This window comes from Gilbertella persicaria (assembly GCF_025201335.1).
Source record: "Gilbertella persicaria strain CBS 190.32 chromosome Unknown B0P05scaffold_1, whole genome shotgun sequence".
In the NCBI taxonomy this organism is placed as follows: domain Eukaryota; kingdom Fungi; phylum Mucoromycota; class Mucoromycetes; order Mucorales; family Choanephoraceae; genus Gilbertella; species Gilbertella persicaria.
This window is the reverse complement of record NW_026251962.1, coordinates 174,221-191,251: the sequence shown is the minus strand read 5'-3', so window position 1 is coordinate 191,251 and position 17,031 is coordinate 174,221. Positions and strand designations below refer to the sequence as shown.

The 17,031-nt window shown below is 37.5% G+C and overlaps 6 protein-coding genes across 6 annotated transcripts; 4 read left to right on the top strand and 2 right to left on the bottom strand.

The window, feature by feature from the left end:
* Positions 1-184: 184 nt before the first annotated feature.
* Positions 185-1,129, bottom strand: B0P05DRAFT_520798 (uncharacterized protein; the record flags this gene model as incomplete). Its single annotated transcript, XM_051575798.1, has 2 exons — positions 185-781; positions 832-1,129. 2 exons carry the CDS (start codon positions 1,127-1,129, stop codon positions 483-485), a joined length of 597 nt encoding a protein of 198 aa, XP_051439610.1. The 3' UTR covers positions 185-482.
* Positions 1,130-2,528, bottom strand: B0P05DRAFT_520796 (uncharacterized protein). The gene has a single exon (XM_051575797.1). It carries the CDS (start codon positions 2,510-2,512, stop codon positions 1,244-1,246), a length of 1,269 nt encoding a protein of 422 aa, XP_051439609.1. The 5' UTR covers positions 2,513-2,528; the 3' UTR covers positions 1,130-1,243.
* A 1,888-nt stretch (positions 2,529-4,416) lies between these two features.
* On the top strand, positions 4,417-7,058 carry B0P05DRAFT_607097 (uncharacterized protein; the record flags this gene model as incomplete). The annotated part of the gene is made up of 11 exons (XM_051583365.1): positions 4,417-4,985; positions 5,029-5,080; positions 5,130-5,242; positions 5,285-5,406; positions 5,458-5,743; positions 5,789-6,096; positions 6,149-6,563; positions 6,603-6,741; positions 6,787-6,858; positions 6,927-6,976; positions 7,026-7,058. Exons 1-11 carry the CDS (start codon positions 4,830-4,832, stop codon positions 7,056-7,058), a joined length of 1,746 nt encoding a protein of 581 aa, XP_051439608.1. The 5' UTR covers positions 4,417-4,829.
* Positions 7,059-7,630: 572 nt separating this feature from the next.
* Positions 7,631-13,038, top strand: B0P05DRAFT_520779 (uncharacterized protein). Its single transcript, XM_051575796.1, has 7 exons — positions 7,631-7,684; positions 7,738-7,772; positions 7,823-8,084; positions 8,129-8,413; positions 8,459-8,518; positions 8,563-11,407; positions 11,456-13,038. Exons 1-7 carry the CDS (start codon positions 7,682-7,684, stop codon positions 12,856-12,858), a joined length of 4,893 nt encoding a protein of 1,630 aa, XP_051439607.1. The 5' UTR covers positions 7,631-7,681; the 3' UTR covers positions 12,859-13,038.
* Positions 13,026-16,489, top strand: B0P05DRAFT_520777 (plasma-membrane proton-efflux P-type ATPase). The gene is made up of 5 exons (XM_051575795.1): positions 13,026-13,724; positions 13,787-14,471; positions 14,523-15,343; positions 15,387-15,944; positions 15,989-16,489. Exons 1-5 carry the CDS (start codon positions 13,445-13,447, stop codon positions 16,399-16,401), a joined length of 2,757 nt encoding a protein of 918 aa, XP_051439606.1. The 5' UTR covers positions 13,026-13,444; the 3' UTR covers positions 16,402-16,489.
* A 6-nt stretch (positions 16,490-16,495) lies between these two features.
* Positions 16,496-17,015, top strand: B0P05DRAFT_520773 (uncharacterized protein; the record flags this gene model as incomplete). The annotated part of the gene is made up of 1 exon (XM_051575794.1): positions 16,496-17,015. The coding sequence occupies one exon, from the start codon at positions 16,496-16,498 to the stop codon at positions 16,943-16,945; it is 450 nt and encodes a 149-aa protein (XP_051439605.1). The 3' UTR covers positions 16,946-17,015.
* Positions 17,016-17,031: the final 16 nt, after the last annotated feature.

Below are 17,031 nucleotides of genomic sequence, written 5' to 3'. Positions count from 1 at the left end.
GCAAAAGTAGCATAAAAAGTGTACGTTACGGCTAAAAAACAGAAGAATACGTTTTTGAAGGATAGCTCACTATCTTGATATTCAGCATGCTATGTTTCCTAGACCATTAAATGATTCTCATCTATATCTACCAACTTTGCTAATACACTTTTCTCATAGCTCTTCGTTTTTAGACACTTTTAGCCCATCATTTCTCTTGAATTTCTAAATTCCCTCTTTTTTTTGATTTTTAGTTTTCGATATGAATATACTAATTCAAACTCAGGTTTTTTTAGGGCTTCAGAGTATGTCAACTTTTTTTATTTCGTTCTACATACGTGGTAAAAATATGACGCATTACATGACTTGTAGCCTGTTTCGGACATGCGCTCGAAAGCAATAGACCAAGGGTTGTGGTACTACAAATAAGTCTTGGCATTGACTGAATTAAGTTTGGTCTATTTCAACTACACTCTTTCCAGAAAGCGTAAGGGGTATCTTAACTATTTTGAAATAGCAGACGCAGATGATTGTTTTGCATTAATCTGAGGATAATTCCCAGCTTCCAATCTTCTTCGTTTAAGAAGATAGCTTTCAAACAAAATAGCATTTTTCGTGTTGCACTTGTACATGATATCCAGAATATCACCCAATACAGGCACTAATCCAATCACAAAATCAAGCGTAATATTAAACATCATTTTCGATACTAATTCGTTAGGTAAATTTGCTTGCATGCACAAATGAACCAGATTCAGGGCCATTAAAAGTCCAAGAAAATCACCAATCACTGGCACAAGACCTATGTAAAAAGGGCATAAACATCCACATATACGCTCTTCTTATTCTTACCTATTAAACCATCAAACCCAATTTGAAAACAACAGCAAGACACAGCTCGGTCCAAAAAATGGGCTCTCGACTTTACTTTCTTAAGCAACTTTCTCTCTTCCTTTGTTAAAATTGAGTCTGGTGCTGGTGCTTTATTCCACCAGTACTTTTTTGCTTGTTGTTGGTTTAAATGTGCTTGATATTTGCTATTCTCTGACTGTTGTGCATTACTAGCAAAAGATTTGAAAGCATGTTTTGCAATAGCTTCCTTATTCATTTTCACAAGGAAGGAAAGAAAGAGAGAAGAAGGGTTTCCCATTTAGATTATTCGGACAATCCTTTTTTTTTATTGTTTTCGGTTTAAGGTGATTCTATTGGATGCTATTGTCAGTAACAAGTGAACCAATAAGATGCTCTATGTATTGCTATAGTTCTACAAACAATAGACTTTAGCTGGTATAAGGAATCCATCATGACCCTGTGCCACAAAAGGTGGCGAAATTACAAATGATACAGTGCGTTTTTGTTCGTCTTGACTTGCCAATTCCAAGCCAGGAACAGATACCATCTCCATTGTCTCTTGATCAAAAGCTGTGTTTGGTCTGATTCCTCTCACAATGTCTATTGTTGGATTTTCTTGACATTTCATAACTATATTAAGACTAGCTGATAATTTGACTATGGCAGTCAATTCTTCCTTGCTATCCTGATTATCTTGTAAATTGACCATGGCGTCCAATTGGGTCCATAATTCGTTTACTATTCCTTGTTCAGCAGCTTCAATTTCCTGTGCTTCTTCTTTTGATTGCTTCACAATAAAAGATGTGATTTGTTGTTTCATACGAGAAGCCCAAGACGTGTTTCTCTTATCAACCCATTGATGGATATTACCAAATGCTTGATTTAGAGAAACACCAGGATGTATTGAAGTGTAAAAGATCTGCTCTAATATAATCTCCATGATCAGTTTTTGTATAAACAATGGGATTAACTTGTCCTCTTCATATTCAGTTAATGATGGCCAACGATTCTTTACATAATCAAAGTCGCATTGACTGCTCGATATCATAGATGCTATAGATTCAATTCTAGATAATAGTGATTGAATTTGAGATTGAGTGGTAGAAAGAGGTTGATCAGTCTGGTCCTTTTTGACATGAGAATTAAACCTATTTTCCATACGGCGGTATTCGAGTTTGTTGGCTTCCAGCTCACTCATCAGAGAATGATAAATATTTTGTAGTCTGCCTAACTTTTCCTTTGATTTCTCCTGTTGCTCCTCAATCTGCTTTTGTTCGTCTAAAAGGGCTTTTTCTCGTTCACGCATAGTTTCTTCGTAATAATACTCCAAATCGTCTTTTTCTTGCTGTATACGTTCCACAATTTCTTTGTGTATATGCAATGACTCGTTCAGTGAATAAATAATGAGGTCTTTATCTGACTCTGATTCTTCTTTTAAATTCATGCGTCTATAGCCTTCTTTCTTCACGCCTAATATCATCGTCTCGCTATCATTGTCACTCTCATAATGAATGATTTCTTGTTCGTCTTCTTGTACGGTGAAAGAGTTGCTTGACATAGATTCCGTTTCAATACTACTTGGCAAGTTTGTGTCTTCATCTTTCAGCATCTCGTATAAACTTATTCTTTTATCAGTCTGAATAGGTTCGTGCGTATTTAGTTCAACGTTATTATTTATCATAATGAAAAAAAAAAAAGAAGAAACATGTAAGAATGAAAATCCCCTCTAAAGGAGTTCTCGGCAGTCACAGAGCATATAAGCTTCAAAGGAGCAAAACAAACTTATCCAAAGGAGGCAACACTCTTCTTTGAAGGTGTTATACACTCCTTATTTTTATTTTTTTATTTTTTTTAGTTCCTGTCGAATTATCATGCAAGCTCAATGTTTCAATTTTTAATATTTTAAATTTGACAGTAATTTGCTCCTCTTTGTTTCTATTTTTGAATCGTGTACAGATAACACTGGTAATGATTGCCTCATTAGAAGACATTGAATGAATAGCAGTTCTCTTGACCCGAGTAATTTTTCCATGAAATAAAAAGCTCTTTAGATAGCCTATCATAAATAAGAATACTTCAAGCGGTGATATACAGAGAAAAAAAGTATTTTATTGTACATGCAGAGAAAAGAAATAGAAAAACATTAAATGTAATATGAGAAAAAGGGGGGGGGTGACTCTATAAAAATGAAAATAAACCTAATCGAATACAATCTTGGTAGCCTTCTTGGTTTCTCCTCCAGTATCCTTGAAGAAAGCACCATAAGCACTATGAGTCTTCTTCTTGACAGTAGTACCAAAGGCCATCAAATCTTCAGGCACATTTTGTTTAGCTTGCTTTAACACGTTGATTAATTCACCAGAGTGAGATTTATCTTCAGGAGTAAAGAAAGTGTAAGCAGTACCTTTCTTACCACCACGGCCAGTACGACCAATACGGTGAACATAGGCTTCAATAGTAAGGGGAAAAGTAAGGTTAATGACATATTCAACATCAGGAATATCAAGACCACGAGCAGCAACATCAGTAGCAATCATCAAAGGATAAGTACCATCTTTGAAAGAGTTCAATGCGTCTGTACGCTGTTGCTGGTTCTTATCACCGTGAATGCCAACAACTTTATAGCCATGATATTCCAAAGATCTTTCGACACGAATAGCTTCTTTCTTGTAGAGTGCGAAAATCAAGACACGGTTCGTGCGGGACTTATGTACCTTTTTCAACAAGTCTAAAAGATGGCGCTCCTTGTCTCTAGGGTTTTGAATAACCTGAACAATTTGAGAGACATTTTGAGAAGCAGCAAGATCAGGAGAACCAATGGTGACACGCATAGGGTTCTTCAAAAAATCACTAGCAAGCTTACGGATACTTTCGGGCCATGTTGCAGAGAACATGAGAGTTTGACGATCCTTGGGAGTTTGACCCATAATAGAACGAATATCGTTTTCAAACCCATCATCCAACATACGATCGGCTTCATCCAAAACCATAAAAGAAATTTCACTCAAATCGCAAGAGCCTTCATTCACAAGATCAATTAAACGACCAGGAGTGGCAACAACAATGTCAACACCCCTTTGGAAAGCCTTACGTTGAGGTTGCTTATCAACACCACCATAGACACAAATAGAAGAGACACCGACAGCTTTACCAGCAGCTTCAGCTTGTTCAGCACTTTGCATGGCCAATTCACGAGTAGGGGAAACAACCAACATAACAGGCTTACCGCTCTTTCTACCCTTCTTTAACTTGGTGGCAATGTGGACCAAACCAGGAATAGTGAAGGCAAGCGTCTTACCGGAACCAGTCTCAGCAATACCAACAATATCGCGGCCTGAGAGAGTAATGGGCCAAGTGGATGCTTGAATAGGAGTGGGGTTTTTGAAGTTCTTTACAACTTCTAAAATGTTACTGGGGAGACCTGAATAGCTAAATTCAAGGATAGGACGAAGCTTAAGATCGCCTGTAATTTCGATAGTATGTTTCTTGTAATATTCGTCAATGGTGCTTTGAGGAAGAGCTGAGAGTTCTGCATCTTCTTGATAAGTATAAGAAGCAAGAATTTCGACGTTCTTGTTGACAGCTTTCTTTGGTGATTCGCTGACAGATTCTTTGGCTTCTTGAGGCTTCTCCTCTTCTTTCTTACTCTTCTTTTCTTTCTTGTCCTTCTTCTTTTCTTTCTTATCCTTTTTCTCCTTCTTTTCAGTCTTAGGCCTCTTGTCCTTCTTCAAGGCAGCTTCTTCGTCTCTCTTTCTCTTCTCGGCCTATAGTAAATCAATGAATAAAACGTTTCCGGGATGCTTTTTGACTGTACCTTTTCGATCTTGGTAGGAGACATAGTGTTGGATATAAAGAAAAGAGAAAAAAAAAGAGAGAATGTCAAAAAAGGATGAAAAACGAAAAAAAAAAAAGTGACTGGCCATCCGCCACCCAAAAACGGAGACTGAACTCAATATGCTCATTTTTTGCCTACTTTTCTTTATTCAACGCATTCCAAGATGCCCACTGACGAAAAGAAACGACACCAACTGGAAGATATTCTGTCAGACAACGTGTCTATTATGGACACGGAAGACTTGGCTCTTGACGGAACACCTGTTGCAGTTGAAGAGGAAGCAAAAGAAGGCTTCTGTGTCGAGTGTAAGGACCAGGAGGTAACTTTTGTCTGTTTGTAAGGCTGCTTATTAATAAAAATAGGCTGATATGTTTTGTGTCAACTGTAAAGAACCATTCTGTGAAGTTTGTTATGGTAAACAGACAGAAAAAAAGGGCAATTGAATTTTAATTTTCTATATAAGGCATGATTCATCGAACTGGTAAACGTGCAGCTCATAAATCAAAAGCCTATTCAGCAGAAGCAGTCAATGAAAGTGAGGAAGAAAAGAACGAAGTATCACATGATCATGAACTAGTAAGTAAACCTTAAAGAAGCCATGATTTAATGGCCGTGAAGGCAGAAGAAAAATTAGCCATACCTGTCAAAAAGCCTGAAATCAATGTGGGTGAAATTATGGAAGCAAGGGCCAAGTTTATTCCTTTACGTTTAAAATTAGAAGAAAGAAAATACCTTAGAATGTAAAGTGAACATAAAGAAGAAAGGAAGGAAGGGACTCATGATGTGTTTAGGTTAGAAGCTGCTTTAAATGTGACTGAATACACCGAGAAAATTGACGATCCTGCAAGCACAGGTAAAGCTAAGCGTGTTGTAAATCAAATCAAGGAATTGTGTGCCATTTTGACTGGTATTGTGCTTGGATGTGATTATAAACGTGGTCAAGAATTGTTTGCAGACAGAAGTTATGAAGACAATGAAGAGTTTTTTCAAACTATTTTTGAGATTGGCCGTAGACACAAGATTATGAACCCTGAAAAGATGAGAAGTGCCTATGGTAAACTCATGTATCTACTCTCTGTAAGTAATAAGGTGATTATTATGCATCTAAGCCATGATCTATAGGACTCTATGATTCCAGAAGTAAAAGAAATGCTTGGCTTTAACTGTGTTGTGCCTATCAAAACAGTTTATAGCTTTTTAAAAGAAAGACGCGGGTTAGACATATTGCATGAAGACATTGTTTTGCTTGCTACCATGGAAATCATACCTGATGGAAAATCCAGAGCTCAAATTCAATTAGAAATCAAGCGCAAAGAAAGAAGCATAGAACAATTGAGCAGAAAGTACCAATCAAAACATCTTTCTGCAGACGAAATCCGTCATTGTTTGTATAGTATTGGCGATAACAATGCCTACCTTAGAGCCAATCGGTGAGATCCCTTCCCAGTGTGTAACTTGTGATTTATTGACTTCTTGTTTTAGTGATCCATGCGAAAAGATGATTCGTTACTTGGAAAAGTTTTTTGATCCCAAACATGAAAGCGATGATGAATATTCTTTGTCAATTGCTTCAGGTTCCCAAGGTCATCGTTTGAGTCATGACCATGAGACTCAATATATCTATGTGAACCAGACATTGCAGCTTTGGCGTGCTATTTTGAGTGACATGTTTAAGCTCTGGACTCTTGCTGATCAAGACATGCTTTCGACTTCAAATCCCTATCAACTTGCTCAGACAGGACAAGGTTTGCATCGTATTCAGCCTTGTCCAGCAGTATCGAGAGAAATGCACCGTACATTATTTAAAGCACAAAAAAAAGCAGGCAGTTGGATTGGCAGTAGTGTGATTCATTTAGGAGACAGAAATGTGCCTAATGCGCTCATGTTTATTGACAAGGCAAGTTAACATATAGAAAATATATTAATTAAGATTTAGTATAACCAAGTGGCTCGTATCTTGAGTCCTATTTGTATCACAATTGATAGAATAGAAGAATTAGCTAAAGATAATGGTATTCGCAAATACATTGAAAAGAAGTTTGGCAGTTTGGATCTTTGTAAAAAGACTATTTTGAGTAAGCAATCGGTTATATATCAACACACATTCACCCATTTGATAGCTGATTTCTTTCGATTCGCATTTGATGGCTCTGGAGCAGATAACTTTTATGATGCTGGTAGTTGCATTGACGGCAGACTTACTTCTGCTTGGAATTGTAAGATGATTGCTGCTGTAATACGAACTTATGTTTCCATATAGGGTGTTCACAAATTGAAAAGAAACCTTATTTCCCTGTATTTTTATTATCGGTAAGTGTACAGCATTATCTATACGTATTGCTTAATTTATCTTATATAGGGATTTGCTGGTTTTGATGGCGATGGATGGTAAATGCTTTTCTAGACCCTTTTTCATCTTAGACAATAAAACTGTATATAATCCTCATTGTCATTCTGCGCAAAGGAAGAGATATTCCTTATCACCGGCTGTGTTATCAGCTGACGTGCTATTTATTTTTGAAACAGAAAATAACTTCATAAGACACAGACATGCTTATAGAAAATAGAAGGCCCTGATTCTTCTTCTTTTATGAAGACCAAAAAGATGCTTAACTTTAAAATTATTTGACAAGCTGAAAGTAATTATTGTAAGTAAGGTTTTTACTTTTTTTCTTTTTTGCTGCGTCGTATTTCCCACTACAGTTGAGTGATAAAGAATTAGAGTTTGAACAACATGAAAATGGCAAACAAAAGACATATTCCTCTTTATTTTTAGGTAAAATAGAGATAATATTTCTGAATAAGGGAAACATGACACTTTATTGTGCGATAGTTTTACCAATGCTGCGGTAGAAGAAGTGATCTATTTTTTGGGAAAGAATTGCCTAATCTAGTGAAATCATGTATTTGTACAACGACTACTTTTTTATATAAAAACTTTTATCAATCCTTTTGAGTCTAACACTTGTTTGTTTCAATAAAAAAAGCCTTTTTTTTTAGTCTTATTTACGACAAATGGTATCATTATAAATTCATTCAAATCGTTGTTTCTAAACGTTAATTTTTTTCAGGAACAGCACAACCCTTCTCAACATGATGTGTTGAGGTATAGTTTAATAAAAATTGTCTTTTTTCTTTTTATTAATAAGTCTATAGAATAACTGAAGCAATACTGCCTTTAGTCATTACGGGGCTTAGTATTGTGTATTTGTCTTTAAAGAGATATCACACAAAATACCCTACTACACCAGAGATTGAATCCATTACTGTGTCTCTCGAGAAGAGAAGATCTGCTCTTATCTTCTTGACTGGATTTGAAGCTATTGGATGGCTTTACCTTTTTGCCCAATATTCACTTAAGCCTGCTAATCACGATTTCTATGACTCTATGACCTTGGTAGCTTTCCTCATTAATTGGGTATGTAAACCAGAAAAGCAATTACAAAACTAACCATTCAATAGTTGAGCTTGCTCGTTTTATCCTTTACTTCCCCTAATATGAACCATTACAAGGATCGTGCATACAACTATGTTTTCACTTTTATGTATTGTATTCTTTTTTTGCAATCTGCTTGCCGATTATTGATGTTACAAGACAACGTTCAATACTGGGACATTTCTTATTGCTTTGTAACTTTTGTACTCTTTGTGATTACTGGTACTACACCACAGCCTTATCACCCTAGAGACCTTCAACCTGCAAGTTATGAAAAACTTGAGATCAAGGATGGTACCATCTATCTTAACGTAAGTTTTGGGTTACCTTGGCATGTATGCTTAGAATGTATTTAGGATCTCATCTTGAGTCCTGAAGCCACCGCTAGTGTCTTCTCTTGGGCTGCTTTTCAATGGGTAGGACAGAATATTCTTAACAAATTCAACTAAAGTTTGATTAGATGAACCCTCTGGTTGTGTTTGGGTTCCACAATCCTGTTACACGAAAAAACATCTACGCTATGACTTTTCAGCACTTGTCCCGCTCTGCCTATGCTGATTTTGTGAATACCAAAAATTTCATCAACCATACCAAAGTACTTCGCCGTATCTATAGTTCCAACAAACAAGAGATTTGGCTTCAATTTGTTTTTGCTACGACTGCTTGTGTAATTGGTTATCTTGCACCTTTCTTCCAACAAAAATTGCTTGAGTATTTTGAACACACCGAGAATCGCACCTCTGGATCTCATCAAATGGCTTACTTGTACGTACTTGGTATGTTTACTGTTGGCGTAGTCAAGTTGTTGTGTAATTCAGTTCAATTGTGGGTTGGTCGTCGTTGGAACGTAAGAACTTTTATCATGTTGGACTCTGAAATCTTCTCAAAGACATTAAGAAGAAAGGACATGCTTGGTAAAGTATCAAAGGTTGCTGAAAAGGAAACAGATGAAACAAAGAATGACGAAGATAAGGAAAAAGATGAACACGGCTCTTTCAGCAATGTCGGGAAAATTACCAACTTGATGAGTATTGATGCGGATCACTTGTCCAATATTCCTGCATTCATTCATATGATCTACGCTGCACCTGTTGAAGCTACTGTGGCTATGTTCTATCTGTACAAGCTCTTGGGTAACGCTGCTCTTGTCGGACTTAGTGTCATGATTTTATGTTTCCCAATTACTGGTTACATCTCGAAGAAAATGAACTTGAGTTATCAAGCCTACACCACTGCCAAGGATCAACGAAATGAACTCGTCAATGAATTGTTGCAAGGTATCAGAATGATCAAGTACTTTGCTTGGGAGGCTAAATGGACCGAAAAAATTTCTGAATCTCGTAAAAAGGAGGTCAGCAAAATGATCCGTGTCATTATTATTGATGTGTTGGTCCATGTTGTTTATCTGACTGTACCTGTTTTAGTCACTGCTAGTACCTTTATTTGGTATACTAAGGTCTCAGAAAAAGAACTCACCGCTAGTATTGCTTTTGTCAGTATCACCTTGTTTGAAATGTTACGTGCTCCTCTCATTTTTATTCCTGAAACCGTGAATACTTTTACTGAAGCCTATGTCAACTTGAAACGTATCAGTGACTATTTGAATGAGCCTGAAGTGGATGAAAACAGAAACAAAGAGCCCATTGAAGTTCCTGAAGGCGTACAACCTCATGTTGTCTTGACTCGTACTGGTTTTGAACAATCTCTGTTCCAATGGCATTTGGAAAAAGAAAAAGAAACTGCTGATAAGTCTGGTAACGAAGAACAGGTTGTTTCCTCGAGTCCTTCAGCCTCTACCTTACAAGCTCAGCCTGTCCATCGTGCCTTCCAACTTACCGTACCTCAATTTAACTTTCCTACAGGTAAATTAAGTGTTGTGTGTGGTCCTACAGGTAGTGGTAAATCAAGCTTCCTTCATGCCCTTTTGGGTGAAATGGATATTGTCACAGGCCGAGTTTATTTGCCTTCCAAGACCATATTAAATGTCAACAATGTTTCCAAGATTGATCCTGAATACCCTAGTTTGTACTTGGATAAGGTTGCCTATGTTGCTCAACAACCATTCCTTCAACATGCTTCTATTCGTGATAATATCTTATTTGGTTTACCTTTTGATGCTGAAAGATACAAGAAGACATTGGTTCAATGCGCCTTAGTTAAAGATTTGGCTATTTTGCCTGATGGTGATCGCACTGAAATTGGTGAAAAGGGTATTTCTCTTTCTGGTGGTCAAAAGCAAAGAGTTTCGTTAGCTCGTGCTGTGTACTCTCATGCTAAAACTGTTCTTTTGGATGACTGCCTTAGTGCTGTTGATTCTCATACTTCAAAACATATTTACAAGCAATGTCTTATGGGTGATCTATTGAAGGGTCGTACTGTTATTCTTGTAACACACTATGTGCGTCTCGTTCTTAAAGGTGCAAGCTTTTTGGTCAAGATTGATAATGGAAATGTGCTTGGTTGTGATTCTGTTGAGCGTTTAAGAGCCAGTGGTGAATTAAATAAGCTATTGGGCGATGAAGACAAAGAAAATGACGAAGAGGAAGACGACATTGAAGAAATTATAGATGATGATAGTACAGATATCGATTTTGACCTGGATGGTAAAAAGGAGACTGCCAAGTTGATTCAAGAAGAAACCTCTGAAAAAGGCCAAGTCAAATTCAAAGTTTATAGCACTTATCTTTCTGCTTGTGGTGGGTGGTTCTTTTGGATATGTCTTGTTATCGGTTATGTCAGTGCTCGACTCTTTACTTTTGCAGAAAACTGGTGGTTAAGAATCTGGTCTGCTTCTTATGGTACTGCATCGCATGATATCTCTTTAACAGCCATGATGAATGAAACCCCTCAATATTTGGTCATGTTTACCAACTCGCCTCCTGCTCAAAGTGTGTTCAATGCATTAGGCTCTGCTGTTCAAAAACAAAATGTTTTCAAGTCTTGGGTATTTGAAGAGAAAGCGCCCGTCAATGTTGATTACTACATTGGTATCTACCTTATTCTCTGCTTTGGCTTCATTTGTGCTGATATCATAAGAAATGTTCTCGTGTATTACGGTACTATTCGTGGTGCTTGTTCACTCTTTGACTCTATGCTTAGTCGTATTATCCATGCTCCTATGCGTTTCTTTGATACAACACCTCTTGGTAGAATTTTGAATCGTTTTGGTAAGGATGTATCCACAATCGACATGCAAATTGCTCGTTCTGCTGGTTTCTTGATTGATTGTGTCACTGGTATTGTTGCCTCTACCCTTGTTATCAGTGCTATTACCCCACAGTTCCTTGTAGTTGCTGTGGCAGTCAGTAAGTATTCATTTGTTAACTAAATAATCAGCTAACGCTTTACGATAGGCTGTTTGTATTTCCTTATTGGTATCTTTTATCTTCGTATTTCTCGAGAACTGAAGCGTTTGAATTCAGTTAGTCGTTCTCCTATTTATTCTCATTTTACCGAGTCCTTGGTTGGTGTGGTTACTATCAGAGCTTATGGTGTAGAAGACCAATTCATGCGTACAGTTTATGAAAAAATCGATGGCTATGTTGCTCCTTTCTACCTTCTTTGGATGAGCAACCGTTGGCTTTATGCTCGTATTGAATTTACAGGTGCATTTGTAACTTTCTTTACCGGTCTGTTCTTGATCTTTAATATTGATAGCATTGATGCTGGAATGGCTGGTATTTCCTTATTCTACGCTGGCTCTTTCTTGGAACATATTTATTGGTTTATTCGCCAATATACTGCTGTTGAAATGGATCTGAATTCTGTTGAACGTGTCCAGGAGTATCTTGAAATTGATCAAGAGCCCCCAGCTCAAATTAAAGACCATCGTCCTCCTGCCGCTTGGCCAACAACTGCTGCTATTGAAGTGAAAGACCTTGTGATTCGATATGCTCCTGAACTTGACCCTGTATTACACGGTGTTTCTTTCGCTACCAGACCTCATGAAAAAATTGGTATTGTAGGTCGTACAGGTTCAGGAAAAAGTACAATGGCTTTGAGTTTCTTCCGTTTCCTTGAAGCAAGTAGTGGTTCTATCTCTATTGATGGCATTGATATCTCCAAAATTGGCATTCAAGATCTCCGTTCTCAAATTACAATTATTCCTCAAGATGCAGTCTTGTTCTCTGGCACTATTCGATCCAACATTGATCCTTTTGATGAACATTCAGATGAAGCTGTTTGGGAGTCTTTAGAGCGTGCTCATATTGCAAAAGCCTCTGATCGTTCAAAGCAAGTCAAGAGTGGCACCAACTCGCCAGCCAGTACTTCTAGAGCACCCACCATTAACGAAACTGAACAACAATCAGCTATTACTAGCTTATACCAACAAGTCAGCGATGGCGGTAACAACTTCTCTCAAGGTCAACGTCAATTATTGTGTCTTGCTCGTGCGCTTTTAAGAAGAAGTAAGCTTATCATCATGGATGAAGCCACAGCTAGTGTTGATTTTGATACGGATGCCAAGATCCAACGTACTATTCGTGAAGAATTTAACAACTCCACTTTACTCTGTATTGCACACAGACTTCGTACTGTGATTGACTATGATCGTATCTTGGTACTGGATCAAGGCGAGGTGGTGGAATATGATACACCACATAATTTAATTACAGGCAATGCAGGTGTTGGTGTATTCAAGTCCATGTGCGAGAAATCTGGCGAACTTGATGTATTACTTAGAATGGCTAGTGAAGCTTATAATAACAAACAAGACGCAGAACAAGCTCCTGATAACCATGCTCAAATTTACTAACAATAAAGTTTCATCATAAATTGAGCAAAAGAAATATGTGAATCTTCTGTGCAATCCAGAAACTCTAAATCGTATTTTTCAATTGTTGTACTTTGGTGACTTTCTTAAGGTAAATGAGGTGAATAAATACCTTCTCCTTTTCCTATTCATCTCAGGATGACTCTTGGTTCTGAAGTTTCTGATTGTTTCCAAGTAAAGCAAAACATAAGAATGCTATTCACTCTGCATGACGCACAAACTCCGCATTGAGGCCAATTATGACAGAATTCTTGCAATTACGCCCCTCCCAAATTTAATGCAGGTGGTACAGATAATGGTATATTCAAGTTCATGTACAAGAGAAGGAGACAATCCAATATTGTTGAGAATGGAAAACTTGACTTGAGCATGAATGAATCTTTTGTTCTATTTATTACTTTTTGTCTCAGCCACGTAAATTAACAAATTCGACTTTTTTTTTTCGAAGCCAAGAGAGCTTGTCCTGAGCCTCATCTGAAAAAGTCACAAAAAGTAACCCAAAAAGGGTTGCTATTTTTGTCTAATTAACCTCTTCTCCCTTCTTTCTTTTTTCTTATTTATTAACAATATGAGTTATCGGAAACTGACTGAACAAGACGACATAACCAACCAATATACCAACGGCGTAGACGAAGCAGTGCCTTTGACAAACTCTATCAACTCCACCATGAACGAGAAACAGCAGCAAAATATTATGGATAACGTGCCAGCTCACCTTGAGCCTTTCCTACAGACAAAACCAACGTACGGTTTAACAGATACAGAAGTTCAAGAAAGAATGCAGCGTTTTGGAAGGAACGAACTGGCTGAAAAAAAGAGAAATAAGATACTACATTTTCTTTCTTTTTGTGAGTGAATTATTTCTATAATTCGAGAACAGTCTTTTTTTTTTAGTAACATTGTACTTTAGTTACGGGCGCTATCTCATATTTAATGATTTTGTCTCTGGTGTTAACAGCTATCACTTCCGACTGGCTTGATTTTGGCATTATTTTAGGCATGTTGATTATTAATGCATTGATTGGATACATTGAAGAAGCTCGAGCAGAATCGTCTATTGCTTCGCTTAAAAGCAGTCTTGCCTTGCACAGCAAATGTTGGAGAAATGGTCGATTGGTAGAAGTGAATTCTGCCGATCTTGTTGTAGGTGACATTATTGTACTCAGACTTGGTGACATTGTTCCTGCCGATGCCCGCCTATTGGGCATCGGTGCTTCTGGAGAAGCCATTGAAACTGATATTCAAATTGATCAAAGCGCTTTGACAGGTGAATCATTGCCATCAAGAAAGAAGCCCGGCAATCTTGTGTTTTCTTCTTGTGTCGTGAAACAAGGTCAACAACAAGCAATTGTCACTCGTACAGGTCCAGATACGTTTATTGGTAAAACGGCAAGTCTCATTTCCGTCACTACTGGTTCAGGAAGGTTTCAGAAAGTTATCAATTATATCGGTAACTTTTTGATCATTCTATCTGTTGTTTTGGTGCTTGTTATATTTGCTCACGAACTGATTGAAGAAAGAATTCAAACTGGTACTGTTACTCGAGCTCAAGTTCTGTCTGCATTGAACGAAATGGTTGTCTTGACTATTGCTGCGTTAGTATTCAATCATTCAAGTTAACCGTGTTGCTAACTTTGTTGATTTAGTATTCCAGTAGGTTTGCCAACTGTCATGTCAGTCACAATGGCTATTGGTGCAAAGCAACTTGCTAAACGTCAAGTCATTGTGAAGCGATTAACGGCTGTTGAAGAATTTGCTTCTGTTTCTATCTTATGTAGCGATAAAACGGGTACATTGACCAAAAACGAACTCACTTTTGACGAGCCTTATCTTTCTGGAACGTACACTAAAGACGATATATTGTTATATTCTTATCTTGCTGCTGAAGTAGCTACAGATGATCCCATCGAATTTGCAGTCCGTACAGCCGCTGAAAAATACCATCCTCAAGTCAACAACGATGGGAGTCATACTGTTCAAGGATATAAAGTGCTTTCTTTCAAACCATTTAATCCCTCCGATAAGACTGCTGAAGCTACTGTTCAAGAAAATGCTACTGAGGATAAATTTCGTGTCGCCAAAGGTGCTCCTCAAGTTATTCTGAAGCTTGTAGGTGGAGATGCTAAGGCCGAAGAAATGGTCGAGTCATTTGCTGCTCGTGGTCTTAGAGCCTTGGGTGTTGCTCGTACAGTCAATGGCTTAAACCAATGGGAATTAGTTGGTTTATTGAGTTTAATTGATCCTCCCCGAGATGACTCTGCTGCTACTTTGGCTGAATGTCAGCAATATGGTATCTCAGTCAAGATGATCACTGGTGATCAAGGCATTATTGCTAAAGAAGTAGCTGGTAGACTCGGCATGGGCAAAAACATTCTTGATGTTGATGAATTGATTGATCCTAGCAAATCGGATAAGGAGATTTCGGATGCCTGTTTATATTCTGATGGCTTTGCTCGTGTTGTACCTGGTAAGACACTCTACATAAAAACAATAGCTCTAACGAAACGCAGAACATAAATACCGTGTTGTTGAACTACTTCAAGAAAGAGGTTATTTCATTGCCATGACTGGTGATGGTGTTAACGATGCACCCGCATTAAAGAAAGCCAACGTTGGTATTGCAGTGGCTGGGGCTACTGATGCTGCTCGCTCAGCATCTGACATTGTTTTGCTTGAACCTGGTTTATCAGCTATCATTGACGGTATCAAGATTTCCCGAATCATTTTCCAACGCTTGCAATCTTATGCTTTATACCGAATCACTTCTACCATTCATTTCTTGATTTTTTTCTTTGTAATAACACTAGCTGAAGACTGGAAGATGCCACCTGTTTTCCTTATTTTGATTTCCTTGCTCAACGATGCAGCCACTTTGATCATGGCTGTAGATAATGTAAGTATTTCTCATTCACCTAACATGTGGCGTCTTCGTCTCTTGATTGTCTTATCTTGTGTCTTGGCCATTGCTTTATCTGGGTTTTCTTTTGCTCATTTTTACATCTTCCGCGATGTATTGCATGTTACTCCCGCCGAGCTCTCTACGATTATGTATCTCCATATTTCTTCAGGTAAGCTATTTAATGACTCTATACATTTTATTGACATGCAAAAGCACCTCACTTTGTTATTTTTTCTACACGTACAAATTCTTTCTGGTGGACAAGTGTTCCTTCTTTTACATTTTCTGCTATTGTGCTTGGCACTCAAGTCATTGCTCTTATCTTGTCTGTGTATGGTGCCTTTGGCGCTGATGCTAATATTGCTGGTATTGGCTGGCCTAGAGGTTTAATCATCATTGCTATTTCTCTAGCTACTTTCCTTATCATTGATGTTATCAAGGTCGCCACTATATTCATTTGGGACAAATGTACCAGCAAGTCAATCAATGAATTTGCTTATACCAACAAATGCAAAGAAACCTCGAAGGCAGCCAAGTTTATTCAAAATCAAAATCAACAAAAGTTCCATTTTGGCTATGATAGAGCACAAAGACGCGAATCTGACAGCTCTGTTAAATCTTATTAGCCAATGCGTATGGATGTATATATATTTATGAGAATACCATACATATCTTTTTCTATATAATTAAAAACAAGGGTTATTAATTTATTTTTTTTACATGCCTTCTAATTTTTTCTCTAAGGTACACAACCAGAGAAAAACTTTTGTATTTATACTTCAATTTGATTTTTATACAAAGAAAGCCCAAAAGGCAAATATTTCTACATCAGGACGAAAAAAGAAAGAGCTTCTGGATTTGATCAAAGTTCAAGAAATTGAACCAGTTTATATCACCTGTAATATTGCGAACAAGTATGGTCATACTAGAATGGCCAACTCGCCTTATCATTGTAAGCTCCAGCTCATCGAGAAGGTAGGGACAATGCTCAAGAAATCAATTGCGTTCAATCCAGACAGAAATGAGACTCTTGTAAATCCAAAAGATAAGCGTAATGATGTTCTGGAAGAAACTCCAGAAAAACACTTGCTTTCTGCCCGAAAGAAGTCTCTCAAAAATTGCAGAACGTACCATAGCAATTATTTGGAGCATTGTGCAAGTTCTTGCTGAGTTCCAACTTATGTAAATACAAGAATTTATACAATACCCATGATGGTCAACGATAGATAGTAAAGACTTCAGGAAAAAACGGTATG